The following is a 24,893-nucleotide window of genomic DNA, read 5'->3' on the forward strand; positions in this document are numbered from 1 at the left end:
GCTTAATTCCAAGCCTGATTCCAACTGAAGATACCCATTAATTAAAGTCCATCATTAAATCCCGTGGTGAGTGGGTTTCCAGACGTCGTACTGGAAGTGTACAACGAGCAGCATCCATTACAGAGAGTCATGTTTCGCACACAGGTAACACTCCGTCCTCGTCTCAGGCGGACATGCAATCATCTGGCCATGTGGTCTATTTTAAACTCGACAGAAATAACCCGTCATTACCGGGCTCTCCTCAGTCGCAGCTTTTTCAGACCGATTGTGAGCTGCTGCATCGCACAGAGCAGAGTTTGCTCTGACAGTGCAGCAGTAAACAGGCAGGAGCAGCGAAGCAACCGGCGCTCCAGTGAGTCAAGAAGGGCTGATGCTGAGATCAACTGTCACAAAAACTACATTTGTTCAGTCACGGGGTTTGTGCTGCAATTTTCCTCCTGGAAGTGGTTGATTTTATTCTTCTATTTGAGCTTAAAGCCAAATATTTCAATGAGGAAATGATGCAGTAATGCTGACATATAATAAATATAAAAAGCTATATAAATCTAGGCTTGTATTTGTGCTAATTTTCCCTGAGCAAGACCCAACAGGAAGAAAAAATACATGGAAAATCTTAACACTACTTACAAACCTCTGTGCAAACATACATACACCTCAACCCAATTTATTAAAAGTCTTTTGATTGTTTTCAGAAATAATTTTTCCCTGACCTGAAAAAAAATGTACAAATCCTTTAAACGAAACATCTAATAGCCTTCAGGAGGATTCATTCATATTCAGTGAATTAGAGCATCGCTGAAAAGTTCATTTATTTCAATAACTTATTTCACTAAGTGAAACAAATGACAGAATAATGGCAGACAAATGTTTTCTATCTGTTATCAATGTTAATTATGATGCTTTTCTGTTTACAGCAAATTAAAACATTTGAGATTAGAGCATTACATCAGACCAATAAAAGCATTTTTTAACAGAAATCTGAGCTTATTAAAAATCATGTTCAATAGCTGGTTGACAAAAAAAAAACATTTAACACAGTGAATCCTAATTTATTAATACAAAAGGTGACAATATGGAATGAAGAGGTTTCATAGTTATTGTGAAGTTGGGAGATGTTTGTTTTAAATATTTGGACGTTATGTGTGGAGTTCCTCAAGGCTCAGTGCTTAGTCCCACATTGTTCATAATTCATGTATTCATTCCCTATTGCACCTGAGATAAACAGCTACTAAAGGATGCAACTCGTTAAATGAAAACAAGCTCTCCTTAAACCTGAATAAAACAGAAATAATTAGTTGGGAAGTGCCAATCACACAGAGGAATGTAGATACAGGGGTGAATATTGAAAGAGCTGATGAAGATACATTTTTAGTTGTCATTATTGATTCAAAATTCAGAAATGCTCCAGGTAAAGTCTCAAAACATATCTCTGTTAAATAAGTCAAGTCTGTCATAAACCAAAAGCTTCGCACCTTATTTAAGAATCTGCGCAGAGATCTGGAGCAAAACTGCACTGCAGGCATTAACAACACTGCAAAAAAGAGCAATAATTCATACGGTGGGATATCGAGGTAATACTAACACACTATTTGTACAATCTAAATTATTCAAATTCATTGACACAGTGAAACTACTCAAAGTAAAAAAAAAGCAACAAATAACAGAAAACATTCAAAACTTGTTTATGAAGTTAGTTTAAAATTGAAAATATGCTTTTTATAAAAATCTGTATTACTTCATGAATATGTACAGGAATACTTGCACCATGTAGCAAAATGTCAAAACCTTTGCTTTACATATTCAAGGCAGTGGGTGGAAGTGCAAATTTATCTATATTCCCACTTTTTATCCATTTATCTTCACATCGCCTACATAACCTTACACATATTACATGAATCCAATAAACGACACACACTCTTTTAATAGTTAACCCATCGATGTAATCTCTATTTAAGTTAAATTTCTGATTCAGATTTAATTAGATTTAGTTAAGAACAAACAGAATTTTGTTTGAATTGACAAAGAAAACATAAAAAAAAACGAAAACACCTACAAAAATAATAGCAGTAATAATATTATCCACATTACTTCATAAACTTTTTTTTCCTAATTGTTCTGAATTTACACATTTTAATCTGGACACTTATTCTAATTTATTAAATGTGACTGAATGTCTTTTCCCCAGACTGTTCTCAATTAAATTAAAACCAAAAGACACAAATGCATTATGCACAGAAAACAAATGGTGACTTATATCCATGAAGGAACCAACTAGTAAGATAACAATAAACTCATAAGAGCTGCAAGAAAATGGGCGTCATTGTATTCCCTTCAGTTTATAACCAACAATTTATTCCTCCTTCTCTCCGTATGTTTGTGCAGAAGCCCAGTAGGCACAAACTGAGAGCATATTTCACAGCCAGCTGTGTTTAGTTTTAATCACAAGTTTGTAAGAGATGCTCACAGTCGGTTGCAGTCTGCAGCTTCTACACTAAATTTCACAAAGTCATTTATACTTCTCCTTTATGTAAGCAGAACGAGTTGATTATTATGTAATAACTGTGACAGTTTAAGAGCTAAAGAGTATGAAATACTAAGAGAAATATGCAGCCATTTGCAACTCTTTTATTTTATTTTTATTTTTATTGTGGTCCATTAGTACTTTGAACTGTGCGAATTTGACCCAAATGGCCAAAAGTTTGGACACCATTAATCTACACCAGTGTTTTTCAACCTTTTTTGAGCCAAGGTACATTTTTTTAGTTGAAAAAATCACGAGGCACACCACCAACCAAAAATGTAAACAAAGATACTCTGTAGCCGCCTATATTGTATATAGTCATTCTTATCAACGTGTCTTGAATAGGAATCAAATAAACACAAAAATTTATTTTTATCATATTTTACATTTCTTATTTCAAATTGCACTTAACATGTCACTTCAAAAATACACCTGAACAGGGCCACAACACTGTTGTGTGTGTGTTTAACATTCATGCATCACTAATTATCTTGTTTTAATGTAAAATGCTCTGTACCTGCTGCCATCTAGTGGTAAGAAAATTACATGATTACGCCGCTAGTCACTACTACAGCAAGACACTCAAAGATGGCATTATTTGCAGATAATTAATTCGTTTTCAAAAAATCTTTTAAGACCAATTACCGTATTTTCCAGACTATGAGCTATAAACCGCACCTTCAAATTTTTTGACTTCCAATGATTCTCTTCCTGCTAAAGAGCCCCCTGGTGGTTGAAGAAAAATCCACAGAAAAGCCGCATGTTCAAAGTGTAGGAAAAAAGTAGCAGTTTATAATCCGGAAAATACGGTAGGTGAGATTGGGTAATTTCCACTGCACACCCGACGATCACTCACGGTACACTAGTGTGCCGCGGCACAGTGGTTGAAAAACACTGATCTACACAATTCATTTCACATTTACTGGCCTGTTTGAGGTGCAAAATCAAAATATATTCATGTTTTATTTTTACATAATTTTTATTTTTTAAATCCAGCCTTGGTGCATTTATCCTGTAAGGAACAGAAGTCCATATTGAGAAAAATTGTATCGACCTTAGAGAAAACCAGTGATCTTGTAGAAAATATTATTTCTTTATAACATTTTTTTCTCTTACTAATATCAAAGATGGGATTTTCCATGTACCATTATACTGCTGTAATAAGTCTCTGCAAGTGCACTTTGAGCATAGAAAATATGCAGAAAAATAAATAAACAATGAATTCCTGGTAACAGTGAACTTGTAATAAATTAAATATAGAATCTGTAAACTATATTCCTACAGAATGTGATGATTTTATTTAATATTAAGAGATTTTTAGCTGCTTTATCTACAAGACAAATTACTGCACAAATGATTTAAAAAAGAAAAATGTCAAGCAGTCAATAACAAGAAGTTTGAACAAGAAATCAAACATCTAAAACCTAAAAAGTCTGCAGAACGTAATTCAAGGTATATTCGTTTCCACTATTTAGGCCTTTAATGCCAAAAAATCAGTAGGAGAGAAAATAAAATTCTTGGAAACGTATACGAGTTAAACAGGCTGAACTTTAATATTCATCGTTCATCTAATTATCACGATTTGAAACTTCTCAGAATACTTTTCTTCCAGTGTTTCTGCAGAGAAGCTGCGAGTGGGCCGAGGATATTAGCAGAGTGGACTGTGTGCCTGCGACATGGGAAACCCCTGAGGTGTGATTGTGAGGATCACACAACTCTTACACTGATTCTTTTCAACCCAGAGACACAATTTGGCCTGAAGAGTCAATTCAGGTTATTAACTGACATTATAATGTCGCTGTTTAAGCGAAATGCTAATTTATATTTTTAAAAATACTTTCTTGAGAGCTGATTTGAACACTTAAATGTAATTTGGTGCAATTACCTACAACTACTCCAACATTACAAAGAGCAAAGGGGACGTATTATGCTACAAACATTTTGTACGTTTTTGTACTTCCAGTCGGGTCTCCACTGCTTCTTTTAGAGTGATTTATTTAAGCGTTTAAATAAATCACTTTCCAGGTTTTTTGCAATAAATTAATGTTTTTTGACGTTTGGAAAACGACCCGTTTCAAAAACCTGAATGTAACGTCACAAATCAGCAGTCACTGCCCCGTCACCTAGTAACCCCTAGGAAGCACTGCTCGTTACCTAGCAACCCAAGCTGAGCTCCAGCACATTTATCCAGCTGGTTTTACTGCTGTATGTGCTGTACAATGGCTGCTGGAAAAGACAAAGTGTTTTGTTGCTGACTTGCCAACCAGAAACCACTTGCTGCATCGTTATTGGTTGTACTGGATGCTCTACTAATGCTTTTCAAAGATGTGCGGTTGCATAATTGCACTTTTTTTTTAAGTCAATTTCACACGCAAGTGTAAAATTGAATAAATTGAGTAAAATCTCATTACATGAGAATGATTTTGCGCAAGAAAATCCAATAAACACATTTTATTTACCCCATATGCCTATGCTTTAAACTTTTATTCTGGTTCATCGTTTGAAGGATTTTATTATTTCTACATATGTAGGTAAATAAAAGTTGCACTCAAGCCACCTTGGAGTCTTGGTAGGTCTGTTTCTGTGCAGTCAGGAGGGAAACTTGGTGAAGAAGCAGCTCAGAGAGGAGCGACCGTCTTCCTCCTTCCCTGCCATTTCTCACGCTGCCGAATGTGAGCGTGGGATGTGTGTCGCATGGCTGGCTCGCGCAGGCTGACAGGAGATTTGTAGGCGATTGTAGTGATGATTGAGACGTGCAGGCAGGAGGCAGGCAGAGGAGGTTTTAGCATCCCATATGGATCGGCTCATCGAGATGCACTGACCGGGGAGTTCCTGTCCAAGAGCATTCCCATGTCACAATTAACTGGTGTGGGCTGTGGATGTTTAATTTTCAAACATATATCATGCTTTTCTTGCACTGCTTGGCTTCTGCTCACTTGATTCTGCTTGACAGTCCATGTTAAACAAGTAAAAAGTGAAAATTTGACTTCAAACTAAAAGATCTTCAGCTTCTCAGGGGGAATGTGAGCGAGCGCGCTAACATCTCTCGTCAGTATTCCCAAGATTATATTTAACATTCAGCTCATCGTCTGCTCTCTGGAGATGTTTTGATACATTTCAGCAGAAAATCTCTGATTTTATGTTTCAGTTACCAGTAGAGTAAATTTCCTCACAGCTGTTTGGGTCGTGTTGCTGCTCTCCATCTACCATGATTGCTTTAAAACATCAATTAGTTGTCCTCAGAGACTGGCAAAAGCCTCTGCTCAATCAGTCATCGTGGTTCTGTTACAGATTTCCTGTTTTTCCGTCTCCCCTTATTTACTCACTGATTCATATCCGATCTTTTATTTCTACTGTAAAGAAACATTGGTGCTATTTTTAGCTGGACGTGTCAAGCTTTCAGGAGAAGAAATGCTCATCACAGTTTTCCAATTAAAAACCAAGTAAAATATTTTAATTATAAGATATTATTTAAACATAAAAATAAATAATAATTTCAGTTTTAGATACTCACTGCAGATTTCTACTGGTTTATAAGTTCCAGATTTGTTTTAATTTAAAATACTTCTTATCACTCAGTCAGTTTTAGATGTGCAAAGTTATTTGAATTTCAAATAATTTCATTTGGATTTCTGACTAGAATTATTCGGATCTTTATCAACTTTTTCTCTCCATTGATTTGTTAGATAATTAGTGACTAAACGCATGTGGTTAATTTGATACACTTAAAAAAAAAACACCACAAGAAAATGACTTTTACACAAAAAATTGCTGCAGAAACCCTTTTTCCTCTCGACTGTTTGAGCTGTGAGAAAGCTCCAGTTTCTCCAACATTTTCATGTTGTTTCATGAGTTTCATCTCATCGAAAAGAAACTGCAGGAGCCGTGTGACTGAATATAGAAAACCTGTCTGTGTTTAGTTAACTACTCTGTTGGTTTGCTTTGCTTTGATGATTATTTAGAGAACAAATTTTTGAAAAACATTTGCCGTGTTTTTGCACCAGGACTTTCTCTGTCTCACAAGTCACTGGTGCATAATTAAAATCTACTAATTTTGCTGCCACACTTTGAATCAGAATATTATTTAAATCTAGTTTAAACACCCCGACATGAACATGTTTCGGGTATAACTGCACCTGTTTTTGGGTGGTTTTAAGTTGTTACAGAATTATAAATATATTCACTTATTAAAACACTAAATAGTGTTAAAATATGTCTGCCTCCCTTCAAAACAGACAGTTTCACCATTGATTGTACTGTAGTTATCTTACTTTAACTTTAATGCACTGAAGGCTGTAACAAGCAGCCATATGAGCTATACTTCAATTTTTTATTTATTATTTATGTTATTACGACACTTTCCTTGTTGGACAGATTACGTTTTATACTATATTCTCCTTTATGCGAATGTCTGCAGCGCACCGTCGTCGTTTTATAGTGATTATAAAGGTTTTAATTGACCTTTCGCTGTTTTCTTGTTTTGCAGTGCAGGGCTAATTTTAAATTCACTCTGCCAGGCTCCAATAAAGCGAAGGTCAGCACAGTCCTGACTTTCAGATCAGGCCGTCTCTGAGAGCCAGATACAACTTTAGTGAACACATACTTCCATTTTTCTCTCTTTTTTTAATGTGCTTTCTGGTTTCCTGCGGTCTCCAGGGATGACCCCTTACTCAGCACTATGATTCTATCACCTCCGAAGGTGATGGGTACCGAGAGCTGGACAGTCTTCTGGGAAAAGGATGAGAGAGGAGGAGGCTCTGTCTCTACTGGCCTGTGAAATATTCATCAAATGAGGCAGGAGTGGGTGGGGAAGTGGAGCAGGAGAAGGAGCGGAGTCGCCAGGGAAAAGAACATCATAGTTCAGGAGACGCGCGGGAGAACAATGCAAGCCAGGGAGGAAGGAAGAGCCTGGGGACAAGAATTACTTTTATTGTGCAGGAGCCGGTTGCTTTAATCCCACATAAAGAAAGAAAATCCTATATCTGGGAAGGCTTCATGTTATTAATTTACAAAGACGAGACTGATGTTGGATTTCTTGAGCAATAACAATTTGACTTGCTGCAATTTTCTACAAGTGATGAAGAAGTTAGGTCAGCAGCTGCTTTTAGATTTCTCATTACTGCTCGGCTGTCAATAAGCATCAGGTGTGCCGGCTGTTCACAACGATTAGGTGATAAATAACGCAGCGCTGCCCTTCACCCTGTGCGGCAGCAAACATGAGATCCCCAAGTCAATGCGCTGAAACCGCTGATTTACATGATCAATTCTCATTCATTATTCTGACTGCGACCTTCAAAAAAAAAAAGAGGAAAACCGTTTATTTGCTTTCTGGTTTTGTAGATTCCTTTTCCCACAATCAAACAAACAACAAATCCCTTGAAGCGGCTAAGAATCCTTTCTGCACAGGACTGAGAAGACCACAGATAAATCACCTAAACAACCCCCAACTAACTTTCTTCTCTTAGTAGATTTTTTTACATAAATTTATGACTGCCAGACTTGCACTGTCTCGCTCTGCACTGTCCTGCAACTTCTAGATGCATCTCTGCTCCAACCAGACTTTTGCAAAGCAGGTAAATCAGTTTTGTGATTCAGGTGTGTTGCATCTAAAAGCTGCATGACTGGAGTTACAAACTTCGTTTTCTGTTTTCCTGATTTTCCAAATCTTATCACCGCTGGTTCTGTTTTGCATTTCATTCAGAAACGTCTTTGCAAATGCATATCTGGAAAGTATGTGTTTAGCCCTTTTTCTTCAGATATGTCCATATAAAATACACAAAACCCAAATGCCTTCATTCTATTTAGAGACACCCAAGACAAAAAATCATGTTGACTGCTCACCTGCCTGCAGTCCTGTAAAACAATATGAGAGGGGCATTATTGCCGGATGTCGCCTGAACCAGTCCTCACTATAAAACATGGTGGAAGCAGTATCATCCTGAGGGGATACGTTTGTTCAGCAGAGACAGGGAAGCAGGTTGGAGGTAGTAAGATGATAGATGGAGTTAAAAAGAGGATAAGCCTGGAAGAAAACCTGTTGCTAAGGAGACAGAGGCAGAGATTCAGCATCATGCAGGACAGCATGAAGGCAGAGCTGCAGTGAAATAATTTCAATAAAAACAGATCTATGTGTCAAAATCCAGACCTAAATCCTGTTAAAACTTTGTGATGGATTTTTAACTGTTTTTAAAAGAAGAACGGACAAAGATTTCAGTCTCCATGAGCAAATCTGGTAAATAAATACAAGAAAAGACTTTCAGTATTAGCAGACTCTACCATGCTTTGACTCAGAGGACTAAACACAAATATTTACCAGATTAAGATTTACATTTGTCTGAAAATGTATCTTTTCTTTTAAAGTTGCATTTAAAGCTTAAAGTCTCACTAATCTAATAGAAGTTTGTCAAAATGTGGAAACGTTTAAGGATCATGGATGTGTGTGCAACACGGTGCAGCATCGGCCCGTTGTCGCATTCATGTGGTTGGTATTAAACACAACAGAAAGTTTAATTACAATGCAACAAGGGAGTCTTGAATTGACGAATAAACTCTTTGACTGAACTGAATATGTTTTGTTTCCGGCTGCGCATTTACCAGTAATTGATTGTTGCTGATTGTTTTCTCTGTGCTGCACATTCATCTTCGACGTGATTAATGCCACGATAAACCTTGATCACTTTGACAAATGGCTGTTCTGAGGCGGCGGCGGCGATGGCGGGTCTTCCTGCTGGTGAAAACAAGCAGGCATTGCTTAGGCGCTTGTGACGGGGGCGATGTCTGAACGATAAATTCTGCAAATAGTTTTGGCTTTTGGAATTCCTTACTATTTTTTCCAAGATTTTATCTGTTTCTGTATACAAAGTATTTAATTTAAAACTTCAAATTTCAGCCAAATTCAGACAGAAGTGGTTAGGAGCAGAGTGTAAATTACCCTGGATTAGAGTTTACTCCATAGAAATTGTGGTTTTTAATATTATCATTTGTTGTAGTTACTAAATATTCCACTGAATAATTATTTGGATTATAAACTAAACAAAGGTACATGTACTGTACTGTTTTCTTTAGGCCTCCTAATCATTAGTTTTCATGGTGTGTGCAAAGAAATTATTAAAAATTTTCATTTTAAATCAGTTTCCAAATATAATGTGACATTTAACAAGTACAGAAGTGAAAATGAAACAAAGATAAATGACACATCAACATAACTGAACACTGAAATTGAACCAAAATCAAAAAAGTATTTTTTTGCTAACTTACTGTTTAGATCATGTTAATAGTGTAAAAAAAATGAAATAAATCCTCCTGGTTTATTTTTTACCACATAATTTTAACAGAAGTCTATTAAAGAAGCTTATGGAGAGCTTTAACATCACAGCATCTTTCCCATCCTTTAGATTAAAATGTTTTAATCTGATTTTGGTCTCCACAAAGCAAAGCATTTCAATAGAAAAGGACACAGATCTGCTCTCTTTGTCTGTTTAAAACATTACTTTTGTGAGAATACCTTCCCGTCTCCTTTGATCTCACTTCAAAGTACAGCACAGTTTTCATAAAATGCATTAGATTGAGTCACTGCAGGCTTTCAGCCCATTAGTCTCATACCTAAATGCAGATTTGAATAAAATGTCTTCTTACGACACTTTCAGTCTGACCCTGGTGCAGCTTCTCCGGCTGCCCATCTGTGGAAATACAGAAACTTAAACAGGGTCAGGAAACATGGAGCAGCAAATGAAGCCACAGAGCCCATTTGGTGTGTTTGTGAGGTGGAGTGTCCCTCTCATCAGACACACTCTTTGTGAAAACCATCCTTTGATTGGTCACAGCAAGTCGAAGAGAAGCAGCTTGTTAGGAAATCTCTTCTTACCCCTCTAAGATGCCCAAAGAAAGTTTTATTTTGCGCTTTAATTAAAGCACACAGTTTGTATTTTTATCAACTCTTTAGCTTCTTTATTTTGACAGATGGTGACTCAGGATTACTCCGACACTGAAAATATTGCATAGTCTTGTCATTATTAAGACAGGAAAACACAAACATCCTGTGCACATATTTTATTCTCCCTTTGGAGCGGCTTTCGGTTCCACCTGGCTATTAGTCTGGTGAGTCAGCTATTCATCCAGGCCCTAATGGCGGAGGAGGAGCGTGTGGTTTTGCTCTGAGGCTTTTATTTATTTCCATCTTTGTTCTGGTAACATGAGCGATCACAATGAGGCGGCCTTCAAAACCGCCTGCTGAATATTACAGAGACACAGAATGCTAAATTTACTACACAGTGGTTTCTAAGGTAAGTCAAAGAATAAAAATTATTTGGATGAGCTGGTGGGGTTGACCACTCCAAAGGTAAAAATGCATATTTTAAAGATTTTTCTCAATGTCATATTTGCAGAGAGGATTAAGTTAAGGACAAGTTTCTATTATGCATGCAAAGTGCAACAGACTGATATTTAGTGAGGCCTGCAGACCAACCTGAAGGTTAAAATGTACTCACTGTCTGCACTGTAAAACATCTGAGCTGCATTTAGTTGTGTCTGCTGTCTCCTGCACTTTAAGTCAAATAAATTTAGCGAGTTTTAGATTTTGAACTTTTAAATGTGTGAGTTTGTGAAAGATGAACTTACAGCAGAAAGTTGCGTTAACTTTTTATTCATTTTGTTAAACCTCCAAGAGTGAAATGAACTCAAGTTTTTAGGTTAGCACTTAAAAAAAAACTAAAAGAAGATAAAGACAGGAGTCGGAACTATTTCCCAGAATTCTTAGCGGCTTGTTTTTGTATCCTGAGATGGAAGTGCGTTACGTTGATCTGATTCTTTTGTTATTAAGGCAAATGTTTATTTTAATGCTTGAGGATAATGTCCATTTTACACTAAATGTTTTTGAGCAGAATTCATTGTGATGTTTAATAAAACTCAAATTTGTTTATGCAATTTGAAAAAAGAATTTAAATTATTCTAAAGTAAAATAAGTATTTATATTAACCTGATATTGTGAGTAAAATAAAAGAGAAATGTGGCTCTTTAACCAGGTGAAGGCAGTTTTTTTCCCCCTTGAATATACTGAAATACTTAAGTGGTTTAAATTGCAGCATTAAGTTGAAACTCACAATTCAAGATTAATGAACTTAAAAAACAAAGTTTAGACAACTTGTGTTTGTTACTTAATCAACTTCATGAACTTTAATTTCTGAGTTAAAACCAAAATAATTTAATTGTTGACTTTAATTGCATTTTTAAGGCAGCAGGTGGACTTTCATTTTCAAGTTAAACCACCTTCAAATGTTTTACAGTGTGACAATAGAGTACACTGTAAAAATAATTTAAAAAAAAACACACATCTCTAATTTACGGTAAAATACCAGCAGCTGTTATTGCCAGGATTTTACCAGAATTTTACCGTATAAATATATAAAACCTGTATATACGGTATACGGTAAGATTCTGGGAATCACAGCTGCCGTGTTTTACAAATTAGAGATGTTTTTTTTTTTACAGTGTATATCTCCCATCTCTAAAAAAAAACCATTTGTTTGCATTATTTTCAGAAGTATATGCATGAACTCCTTTTAATGCCAGATATTTCGTCTCTTTTTGTGTTGTTAGAGATGACTAAGATGCCGTAGATTTGATTGAAAAGTATTTATTTCAGTTGTTCCAGTTGGATTTTAAAAAAATAACTTGTGGCTGAAAGAAAGACAGAAGCCATGGTACGGTAACCATGTAGAAGAAGAAACCATTAACTTTTGTTTTACATGTAAAGTCTGGTGGAAAATTACCAATCACTACCCTCATTTAAAACCTACCTTCACCATAACAGAAGGCGCATTTTTCATCATAGGCCAGGAAACTGGTGCTAGTTGAGAAAGACTTCAGGATGGTGCAGAAGTTCACCTCCCAACTGGATAATAACTCTGTACAGCCAGAGATTCAGTGGAGGGTCTTAAATTAAAGCGTATAAATGTGTTAGAATGACCCAATTCAGTTTCAAATCCAGTTAAGTCTGTGGTGGCTTGAAAACTTATGTTCACACAGAGGCTCTTTATCCAATCTGTCTGAGCTTAAGCTATTTTGCGAGGAAAAATGTACCAAAAAATTCAATCTTTGCACGTGTGTAGAGCTGCAGCTGCAATTGAAGTAAAAAATAGTTTGAATTGATTCAGCAGCAACATCAGATTTTAATATGTTATGTACAACTTGGTCCACCAGATGAAACCTAACAAACGTTGTGGCTAAAGATGACAAAATGTGAAAAATTGTAGCTACTTTTGGCACTGAAACCAAATTTGAGGTCAATTTTTCTACTTAGTTATTTTTGTATGAGAAGCAACTGTTGACTTCAGATAAAAATGTAATGGTGACAGAAAAAGCAGGAATACAATTAACATAGTAGAGGAAATGCATCTTAAACTTACGTGAAAACCGCTGTGGACACAAACAAAAAGAGAAAAGGTTCGACATTTCAAGCCCTGTGGGCCCAAACCAGTGTTTTCTCTAAGAGACATCGCAGAGAGACAACAACAAAAACATCACACTAACAAAAACATCACACCTTTGCAAATCGAGGCCATTTTTGTTTCTGGCAATCAATTTTTCACCATCTAGAAGTTAACAAACAGAGAAGTAAAAAGTGAGACCAGTTTATTTGCATATTTTATGCAGAACAAGAGGACAATAATCTCATAGTCTCTGATTTATGATGTCCCCATAAATATTTTATTCTGCCGTGCAACCAAATCCTTCAGACATGCTCCCATTAGCAGTGGACGTGTAACTACCGTAACACATTAAAATAAATGCTGTGCATAAACATTTCAACATGCTGTTAGCATGCTAACACTAGCAAACAGCTGGCAGCAAGCTAGCAGCCTAAAAAAATGTCTGAGAAGCTTCATACACATGAAGAAAAGCAGAAATGTTTTGCTATTTTGTATTCCTTAAGCTGAAATCCTGATTGAATTTGTTCTGTTTTGCTTTTGTAACGCTCTTTAGCTTTTATTGTCGCTCTGGTCACTGTTGACTGCTCCTTGCTTGCCTTTCCCAGCGGTAGGTGTTGAAGAATACAGCTTAATAACAGTGAAAGTGTTTGCACTTCACCGAGACAGCTTTCAAGTCTTTAAAACCGCCCCTATTAAACAGGGAGAGCGCTAATGGACTGAACGTAGCCTTCTGAGACGTCTTTTAGCCAGTCGCAGATTGGAAGGCTGTATTAAGACCTTGCCAAATGGATGGCAAAGTGCAAGGATTAGCCTTTTAGAGATTCTTTGAAAACCTGACATGCGTATATAAAACAGATATACATAATTATGTGCATAATGACTTATTACCGCTGAGCTCTGTTGAGAGCTTTTCAATGCATGAAAAATTACATGTGAGTGACAGTTTTATAGATCAGAAAGCTACAAACATTACAGTCTGTTTGAAGTATAGAAGATAATTAATTACAGAATGTCAGGAAGGATTGATTTGTAGTTTCTACGTTCTACAGATTGAAATAAATAACTTTTTTTTTTATTCTGGTGCTGAAAACCATTTTTATTGTGCAGAAAAGCTCCATAGACTTTGTTTTGGTGCAGCCTACAGCTGAGGCCGAGTGTCGCCTGAAATAAACTCACATCTGTGGATCGATCACACTGCTGGAGAACATTATGCACCTCTCATATACACCATTTAACATTTATACAATGATTGATTTGTTTATGCCGTGCCGGTCAACGCATTTTTCCTCCGACTGCAGGAGAAAGGACAGAGTCCTTCCTCTTTTACAGATGTTGAGCCAGCCATCAGGCTGTGTGATCAATAGGTGAAAATGAGTGTGTAGAGAGCGCCAACTCCAGCAGAGAGAAGAGGAAAAGAAAAGGAAGACGGTTTTTCATGAAGAGACTTTAAACTCAAAAGGCAGCAGCGTCAGTCAGCCGATCAACACTGAAATATTTCAACAACCTCAGAGTTACTGAACATATTTCTTCTAAATATTCAGCTTTGACCAGTGAGGATTAACTCTGCAAAATGTTTTATTTTATGTAATGTGTCTTGTGTTGCAAATATTGTTTAGTAGATGCAACAAACCAAAAATGACGAACACGTGACGTGATGCCAACACAGAATAAATCATCTGACTGCTGGGATTGTTTGGGACCAATAATAACTAACCTCGAATATTTACATTGTGGCGTCTCTCCTCTTGGCAGGTTTGTGACTTAAAGACTCTCAAACAATACCTGGCTGAAAAATAGTTTTTGTCATTTTACAACGCATCCTGGCAGTTCATGAGCTCCAGACAGAAATCTATTCATACTGAATTTCAGTGCCTGCCAACAGTGTTCTCCAATTTCTGGTCTTCTCCAGGCTCCCATCAGCTCAGACTCATTCCTTTCACTCCAGAAACATTTGACACCTACATTTTCTTCCACACCAAACCACAGCAACATTACGCTTTCAAACTGTCAGACGGCGATATTTTATTTTGCCTGCTGTTTTTCCTCACACAGCACTGAGATGGGAATCCCAAACCGGTTTCTTAATCGTTATTTAAAACCCTTTATGTCCTAAATTTAAAAAGTCCGCTTGGATATTTTTGCTTATTTTAATTGCACGCAGTTCTTTAAATGTCCTGTGAGTAAATATATTTGCCCATTTATCCATAACAACTGGAACTTTCAACATCTAGGAAGCTATTTTCACAATTTACAGTCTGTTAAAAGACACTTCGGTATATTACCATAATAACCCTATATTGGCTGGAAAGCGCAACGTCTCCCCTTTCAGAAACTGCTGGAATTTTTCAGACAGCGCAACATGTGGCGGAATTACGATACTACAAATCTTGCTGGATCGGCGGTATGTGTAAGCAGTATGTGACGTAACATCGATGTGCGCATGCGCGTTACCATGAAGTATGCTGGATTGACGGGTATGCCAGTTAGTCGAATACGGACGTCTTTTTTTGTCCTTTTTGTTCTTCATTTGAATGGGTAAATGGATAAAGGGATAAATGACAAATAGATAAATAAAAAAGAGAAATTGGGAAATTGATAATATGAAAAATAAATAAATTAAAAATTGGTTTAATGAAAAAGCTAAATTATTTATTTAACAAATTTTTTATTTATTTCACTCATTTACTTCATTTTTTGATTTATTTTACTCATTTTTTATTTATTTAACCCATTTATTTATTTAGTTAATTTTGGCGCAAATGGCTCTCCATACATTTGGACAAAATAAGTCTTTTCGATCCAAAAAGTCTAGCAGTTTTTGAATCCTAAATTTCAAATTTGTGTATTTTGTGTTAGTTGGTTGCTTTGTTTAATAAATAGCGTGATCTCACAGAATAAAAATTGTTCTGAAATTATAAAATAGGCTACCAGAGTGACTGTCAGTGGTGACAGAGTGATTTCCTGAGAGATTGTGTTGCAATAAGTGGAAGAAAGTGCACCGCAATATTTGTAGGAACTAATATGCAAAGTGTGCAAAACTTATTCCAGAAATGTTCAATATTTAAATGAAATATTACATATTTAATGGGGAAATCTTTTTTAAGAATTTATGTAAATTACTGTGTTTTCTTGGAGGATTGTGAATCCAATCACACACTAACTTTTTTATTCTGACATAATTATAAATTAGTAGTCCTCAATATATTTATATTATTAGTTTGAACAATTGTTATAATCTGGCACATTTTGATATAAGAGAGAACTGGACCTGAACCAGAACATCTGACTGAATCAATAAGTGATTTCTGCAGATGCTTCTTAGTTTAAAGCAGCTTGTCTTGATAATAAAAGCTTTTATCGAACTTAAAATATTAATAAATGATTTTTACTTAGTTTGTGGCTGAAGAACTGCAACCTGACATAGAAATATTTGTAAATTTCTCCCATTGGACTTAATGAGCCAAACTGCCACTGTGTGCGTTTCGTGCAATGTGCTTAATAAATCGTGCAGAAATAATAAAGCAAACAACTGATGCAAACACTGGAGGAGCTTATGTTGCTTTGTGAAGATGTTAATTTGCAGTTTGTATTAACATGTTAAATTCCCTTGGTCATCTTTCTTATCAGCATCCAACCAGCTTCTCATTAAATCGACATAATGATGGCACTTGCAGTGAGGCGAAGTCAAACATTTAGAAGATATACAAATTTAGATGTATCTTTTTTATGTATAATTGCACCTTGCAGCATGAAAACTACAAATGTGCAGCAAATGAAACACTTTCAGCTTCACCATTGAGCTTGGTGCATTTATGCCGTCATTTTGGAGACTTGCACTCGGAGCTAAAACCACATTTTGTAATTGCTGTGAAAATTGCTGCACTCAGCCGTTTGAACCCATTTCGAGCTGGGTGTGAATATTTTTGTGATGCTTTCAAAAGACACAGAAAACACATAAACTCCAATTACTCCCAGTCCTGCACTTGTGCTCCCTCCACATTTTCATTTTTGCATATTTTCAGTGTGCAGCACTTGAAAAACAAAGTAAATACCGAGGCCTAATGTGCCTTCCCATCGCCTTTTCAGCGCTGAATGTTTTTCTCCACCTCAGATTGATGTCTGCGTCTGCTGCAACCAGCAGCAGTCCCTCGCTGACTTTTCATGATAGATGGCCCCAAATGTTTAAACTGCCTGCAGCGAGATCCAAACTCTTTCTCGGCAATTACTTGTTTGGCTTGCTCCCTCTAATCATAGATATGTCAGTCTGTGGCAAAAAAAAATGGCGAACAAAAGCTTGCTCCAAGCATCAGAGGCTAAACTCCCGCTATCGCTCTGTCTTCTTCACTTTGCATCCCAACTCTCCGTCGTTCCCTGCCTTGGTTTATGTGACTCACGCAGCACTTAACGGTCTAATGCAAGAGTCCTTCACTGCTTGATATTGTTTGGTTTCTATGAAACTGGGTGCTGTTCGTATTTCACAGAAGCCCGATTTAACATCTGTCTCTCAGCTTTCCTTGAAAATTAAAGCAGCATTCTTCCTGGCTGGGATGCTTGGTCTCCATGGTAACATCAGGTCCATTATAAGTGCCATAAAGAGCGAGCGAGGGAATGTTAAATCGCCAGACTGCCAGTCTCCATCACCTCACTGGGCTGATTGTGTAACTTACACAGCCATGGGGGGAAAAAACCCTTCTTTTTACCATTTTCTTCCTCCTGCTCCTCTTTCTCCCACAGTTTTTCCTCTCTCTGTTTCTGTCATGCTTTATCTGTCAAATACATATACATGTTATCACCAACACCTAAACGCATTCACACATAAACCCCAGAAAGTGAGTGCAACACTGACCCCAAGTGGAAAAGCATGACATGTCATTTCTGAACTTCCTTTGTGTCACTTTAGGTCTTCACTCGCTACGGGAAATGCTACACCTTCAACGCCGGTGGAGATGGGAGTCCTCCGCTCATCACCACCAAGGGCGGCATGGGAAACGGACTGGAGCTCATGCTGGACATCCAGCAGGATGAATACCTGCCAGTCTGGGGAGAAACAGGTCAGAGACCCTTGTGTGTGTGTGTGTGTGTGTGTGTGTGTGTGTGTGTGTGTGTGTGTGTGTGTGTGTGTGTGTGCGCAGGCAAAAGGGTTCATGTCAGCGCCTCGGTTAGCGTGAAAGAATCATAGGACAAAAAAGATTTCTGCCAAAAAACACAGAAATTTGTAGATTAATCTCAGAAATTTTCTAGAAAAAACAAGATTATATATTTTTTTTATTTCTTGGCTTCAAAACTCAGAAATGTTTGATGATTCAAAAGTTTCAAACTTCATTGTTTTTTTTCTAGAAAATTTCTGAAATGAATCTCAAAATTTCTGAGTTGTTTCTATAGCAAACGTTCACATTTTCAACTCAAAAAATTCCTAGTTTTTTCTAGAACATTTCTAAGATTAATGCCAAAATTTCTGACATTTTTCTAGAAACTTCTCAACTTTTCAAACTCCAAAATGTCCTTGTTTTTCTAAGATTAATCTAAAAATTGTAGATTTTTTTTCCTTGCAAATTTCTGGCTTTTGAACCCTTGAATTTTCTTGATTTTCCAGAAAATGTCTTAATTAATCTCAAGTTTTTTTTAAAGAAAGTTTTCAACATTTCAGACTCAAACATTTCCTTGTTTTTTCTAGGAATTTTCTGAGACTAATCTCAAAATGTCTGTTTTTCCAGTAATTTTCAACTTTTAAACCTTAGAAATGTGTTGTTTTTCTAGAAAATTTCAAAGTTTTCTCTAGTAAAAAAGTCTTTCGTGTAAGCTTACTCCTTTTTTCTATCTCTTATCAGTTATCTCACACTCTCTTCACCTTTGTCTCCCCTCAGATGAGACTTCCTTTGAAGCTGGGATCAAAGTTCAGATACACAGTCAGGAGGAGCCGTCCTTCATCGACCAGCTAGGATTTGGTGTTTCACCAGGATTCCAGACGTTTGTGTCCTGCCAGGAACAGCGGGTACGAACTCTAGAGTCTGGAACGTAGATTTCTGCCTCCTTTTTTCACCTTTGTTTTTCACCTTTGTTATGTGCACATAACATTTATGTTATGTGCACATAACATAAATGAAGTTATGTGCACCAGAGTATGCAGGAAACAGATACTGAAGTCTTTTTTTAAAAAATTGCAGCTTAAAGAACCATCTGTTACTATACAGTGCAGGTCATGATGTTGATAATATTCCTAAATCTTTGGGGTGATGTAATGGGCGACCAATATCTGGAGCATATCAGTCCTCTACCAATCAAACAGTTTGATTCCAGCCTATTTAAACACACCAAACAAACTGAAGAGACACAAGACTTTTATCTTCAAAAATCAATTATAAAATCAGACATCATTTTTAATTCTTTGTGTTTTATCAGTTTTCGAGTCAAAATCCCAACAACAAAGAAGGTATAATTTATTTAATGAAGTACTAAGCTGCATAAACTTTCCTGCCTGCAAAGTTCAGCTTTAACACTTTTAAATGAAAACATGTTAATGATAAATACAAATATTTCAAACTTATGATAAATAATTTTGAAATATTGGTAATTCTGTCCTGCCGGTCAGTACGTGCTGGCAGTTCCCAAAGTCATAGTCAGAAATTGTTTGACTATGAGAAACAAAAAATATAGGAAAATCGATGCAAAAATAGTCGGTTTGATTTTTTGATTTGATGTTTTTCTTGACTGCATAGATTTAAAATCTGAACATTTTCTGATAAATAAGCATCCAAAGCATCTCATCTTTTTAGTTTTTCCACTTGAAAATAAGTAATAAACTAACTAGCAGCATTTAATAGAAATGTATGTGTCAATTACAACAAAATGTTGCCTTATTTTTCATCAGATAACCTGAGATTATGTATAAGAAAGAATGACACAACATGGTATTAATCGTAGTAAGAAAATACAGCCCAGTTTGTTTTACTGTTTTACTTTCTTGATTTTTAATTTTTAATCAATTTCTGCAGCCTATCTTTCGTCCATGCTGCTCTTTCCTTTACCTACTATTTAATCCTCCTCATATTTCAAACTGCTTCATCCTCAGCTTTTAAAGGTTTAATTTGATTTATGAAGACCAGACATGTTTGTTGTCATTACAGCTCATATATCTTCCTCCGCCCTGGGGGGACTGTAAGGTGACGCCCATGGATTCAGACTTCTTCGACACTTACAGCATCACCGCCTGCCGCATAGACTGCGAGACGCGCTACCTGGTGGACAACTGCAACTGCCGCATGGTGCACATGCCTGGTAGGACATCTGCGGTATTGAAGTTAAATCAATACATGTCTGTGGATGCTTGGAGAAGCAAAACAGAGGAATGCATTCATGTGTGTGTTGCTTGTGCTGCAGGCGACGCGTCCTTCTGCACCCCCCAGATGTACAAAGAGTGTGCTGACCCAGCTCTTGGTAAGGAAGGTTACCGTCCTGCAGTGATGCACTTCAGAACATGTTTGCATTTTAAGGATTCAGAATGCACCACCAAAGCACTTTCTCTCACTCTGACTTTAGTTTTTAGGTTTTTTGTTTATGAGATAGACCCAAATGAAATGGAAGGATAACTTTATTTTAAAAAAAATCAAATCTGTACAGGAAATATTTGTATTCAGCCATGCTGAGTCGATACTTTTTAGAACAACTTTTTGCTTCAAATTAAACTAAAAATCTTTTGAGGTCTGTCTTCACAAACTCGTCACATTTAAGGACAGAAATTTTTGCTCATTCATCTTTGCAAAACAGATCAAGCTCAGTCAGATTGGAGGGGATTGATAGAGGATATTTGGATATATGATTTTACTCTAAACACAAATAACTTTTAATACAAGGTTTTGTTTCTTTTTCTTCTTTTTCTTGAACAATGAATTCAGAGTTGTTGTCATTGGGGCCTGCCATAGCATTACATAGAGAAGGGTAGTGACTGCCTTGTGAAGCATGAGCTATTATGAGACATTGTTTAGCCTTTTCCCTAAAGTTAGCTATTAGCTAATTTTCTTATTAATTATACATGTTTAGCATACTGAATGGAGTAAGACAAATTAAAAAAACATGCTAGTGATGCTCCACATGCTACTGCCAGCATTTAGGCTAACATTAGCATTTTGGCTAATTTTAGTTTATACACTAATTTTAACATACAGAATGGCATACATCCATGTTACTCAACATGCTTGAGTCTCTCCACATACTGTTCAATACATTGCAGCTTTCTTTAGCATTGATGCTAATTATTAGCAGCAGAACGCTGGGTCTAAACTGACGGGCACACTTTGGCTGGCATTTTCTAGTTTTATAATACAGTCTTTAACAGCTTTTCTTCCTGGATAGTTTTGGTTTTATCTCCGTCTGTTGTCCCATTAAGCTTCATTAGCTTCACTTCCCCCACTAAAGCAGGCCCAGCGGCATGGGTGGGCACTGGGGGGGGCATTGCCTGCCCACAGAGTCAGCCGTGCCAGCCCCCCCCCCACTGGACTGTATCGTTTTGATCCAGTAGGGGCTTCCGCACTTCCCATATCTGTGCCTCCTGTCACTTTTATCAGCAGTTAAAACTGTTTAATCCGTCGTGACCTGTTTCTCCGAGCCGCCTTTAAACGCAACATGAGCAATAAGACGCTCGCACTGGGTTTACACCTGTGCGGCAGCGAAGGAGACCTGCTGCTGTGTTGGAGTTATGGCAGCAAAACGCAAAGAACTTTTCACAGTTTTTCCCAAAACTAACCGACTGAGTTCAAATGCAGATGGATGCATGTAATGTTAGCTAAATGATTACTAGCTAATAGCAATACAGCACCTTAAGCTTGTTAAAAAGTAGCCTGTAGGCTATTGATGATGTTGCCTATGTTCAAAAGTGGGTAGCACTGGTTACATCCACCTGAGTAACTTTTTTGAAGAAAAAAAAAAAGTATTTTATTTTATTATTATTTCTTTTTTTGCTACGATTCATTTTGCCCCCTCAAAATAAGCCAATGCACTGAATATGAGACTGCAAAATGTTCAAACCCTTCTGGGTTAAAGCGGTGGATTCACTGAGTAACTGGTTGGATGTAGCGGTCCCATTGACACTTGCCCTATGCCTGTTATGAGATTGAACCCAAATAACAAATAAAAATGTGTAGGGCGGTAAAGTGGAGGGGCCAATGGCTCCCTGCCCCCCCTGTTCTGGTGAAGCTGTGCAGATCACTTCCAGTTCAGACTTGTGGGAATAATGTATTTAGTGCCCACAGATTCTATGCTCACTGCATGCTATGATCACCCTTAGCAACAGTTGCCATGCTGCTGACAATGATGTCATCAGCATGACTTTAAATGATGTCTGTGTCATGAGGATGACTTTGTGATGTCATAGAGACCACGACATGACCAACTGGTCAGTTAATTCTCTGGTCAGTTGACACAAATCAGTTAACAAGTCAGGTAGCACATTTGGTCGTTTTAGCTCAGCTCGAAAAAGATGAGTGGCAAAAGCTCACAGCTCACAATTTTTTGGAGAAACATCAAAAAAAGGTTCTCCAACAAAGTCCATCCTGGTCAAATACCCCAAGATGACAGGAAAAAAACCTTTCTCAGCGAACTTCTTTGGAAAGTGATTGAAAAATCTGCGGACGGACCAACTCTGCATCTTGTCAGAGAAACATTTAAGGAAGAACACCATAAAATTTTGATCTTACTGTTGAGAAGAACAGGAAAATTAGATGTGGATTTACTCTCGGAGTTGTCAGAGGAACTCACTGAACGGATTTTCCAGAGCCTTGCTAAAGACGCATTTCACTTTGCTTCTGGACTACGTCTAATTGGACTTCTTGATTTTAGACATGGACATAAATTTATAGTGGAAAAATTCAAGCAGCACCTTGAGAATCCTGTTCATAGAAAGGAAATGTTTACATCTGCAAAACAAAAGATCAGAAAGATGATTTTTCCAACTGAAGACTTGTACTCGGATGAAAACTGCCTGAGTGAGGATTATTCTCAGGCAGACATGGACCCTGAACGATTTTTGAAGGACGCGAAACAGATGGGTTTCAAACATGGAACCAAAGAGCAAAGAAGAAAAATGGTGGACAGAATTCTTTGGCGATTACTTTACAAGTGCAGTCAAAGACCTTTATATGCCGCTTACGGAATAAAGTACACTTTCTTTGCCCACCAGAAGCTTGCTCCAAAGCTCTGGGAAGAAGTAAAAGACATAAATTTTGTATTTTTTGACAAGATGGACAAAAAACTCTCCGGGGACATCTTTCAGCTTCTCTCTGGCAATGATTATGTAGTAAGAGAATTGCTATTTAAGATGATTAAGAATGACAATCCGTTAGTTATTTTCAAAGTTATGCAATGTTTCAAACAAACCCTGGCACGTCCTAGAAAACTTCACCTTCAGAAAGACTATCTAAAAGAGACATGGAAGTGCCTTCAAGATGTCTTCTGTTGTCCAGATTCTTCAGATGTCATTGACTGTCTGGTACCCTATAAGAATGGGACAAACGTTGAGCTTCATCCAGCCTCAGTTAGGCCTCTGAATTTGGCCCAGCCAGAGGAGGGAGGACTGACATCTGAGTCCAGACCTGCCAACGAGTCCGGGCCTGCCAACGAGTCCGGACCTGGTTCCGAGTTCGGTCCTGCCTCAGAGTCCGGACCTGGCTACGAGTTCGGTCCTGCCTCAGAGTCCGGACCTGGCTCTGAGTCCAGACCTGGCTCTGAGTTTGGACCTGCCTCCGGGTCCAGACCTACCTCCGGGTTGGGACCTGCCTCTGAGTCCGGACCGGCTTCTGAGTCGGGATCGGCCTCGGAGTCAGGATCGGCTTCGGAGTCAGGATTGGCCTCGGAGTCGGGATCGGCCTCGGAGTCCGGACCTGCCTCTGAGTCCAGACCGGCCTCTGCGTCCGAACTGGCCTCTGAGTCGGGATCGACCTCGGAGTCCGGATCGGCCTCGGAGTCCGGATCGGCCTCGGAGTCAGGATCAACCTCGGAGTTGGGATCGGCCTCGGAGTTGGGACTAACAACCACTGAAAGCCAAGACACAGTACACTTTGAGGACCAAGACAAAAACAAAGAATATCCATATGTGAACGAAGGTGATATAGTCTTGGAAGACATCGAATCTTTAACCTTCGAAGACCTGGACATGATTGAAGAGCCTGAGATAAAGCCTCCTAACGAGGCTTTATCTCAGGCTGCTAATGAGACTAAGCCTGCTGGTGACAGAAACAGGAAGTGTCTTGTTGAAAGGATGCTCTCCATCAGAGAGTATGCACTATGCTCCTTATGGAAGAACGCAAAAATATTCCCACTGCAGACAGATCTTCCTGCTGAAATATTGACAAAAATTCCAAGATTTGGTCTGTTTGAATTTGCTGGAATTGGAGGCGGTCCAAATACAAGAACACAGGACCTGCCACCAAGTCAGGACCTGCCTCCTTAGCGTACTGTTAGAAGTGTGGGGGGGTGACGGATGGAGGCAGACAAATGGACAGTGTACTGAAGAAGGGGGAGGAGGTCTGACTGTATGCTAACAACCCCCACCCCCAGATATGCTATTTTATTTATATAATTCTAAGTCATCTCCTCTGTCAGTAATGTGTCTACCAGAGAATTCCTCTGGTCATTATCTTTCATTAGAGCCTCATTGATGACTGTATGTTGAAGTTAGTCATTTGACGTTTGTATATCAGGTGTTGTCCAAGTGTGCCATTTGGAGACTCCGAATGGCACACTTGGACAACACCTGAACACCCTCATAAATAAACACAGGCATGTGCTGAGGGGGTGAAGGGGACTTGATGCCCTGCCCCTTTTACTCTTGATGCCCCTAGTACCCTTTTTGAGCTTTTATTTTTTATTTTTTGTTATTTTTTATTTCTTTTATCTGTGTGCCCCATCAACAACAATATTTAGCTAAATATAATAATTTGGAAAATAAACTAGTC

General features: G+C 37.8%; 1 protein-coding gene across 1 annotated transcript in view; it reads left to right on the forward strand.

Annotated features, from left to right (window-relative positions):
- The window catches only part of LOC103140063 (acid-sensing ion channel 1-like), a 65,767-nt gene extending 44,758 nt beyond the window's left edge, over positions 1-21,009 (forward strand). Inside the window, exons 3-6 of the mRNA XM_016672899.1 lie at positions 17,849-17,999; positions 18,813-18,940; positions 20,073-20,223; positions 20,326-21,009. Coding sequence (XP_016528385.1) covers positions 17,849-17,999; positions 18,813-18,940; positions 20,073-20,223; positions 20,326-20,534 — 639 coding nt within the window. The 3' untranslated portion in view covers positions 20,535-21,009. The remainder of the gene's footprint in view (positions 1-17,848; positions 18,000-18,812; positions 18,941-20,072; positions 20,224-20,325) is intronic.
- The last annotated feature ends 3,884 nt before the right edge of the window (positions 21,010-24,893 follow it).

The sequence above is a fragment of the Poecilia formosa genome, unplaced genomic scaffold (genome assembly GCF_000485575.1).
Source record: "Poecilia formosa unplaced genomic scaffold, Poecilia_formosa-5.1.2 Scaffold67, whole genome shotgun sequence".
Taxonomy (NCBI): domain Eukaryota; kingdom Metazoa; phylum Chordata; class Actinopteri; order Cyprinodontiformes; family Poeciliidae; genus Poecilia; species Poecilia formosa.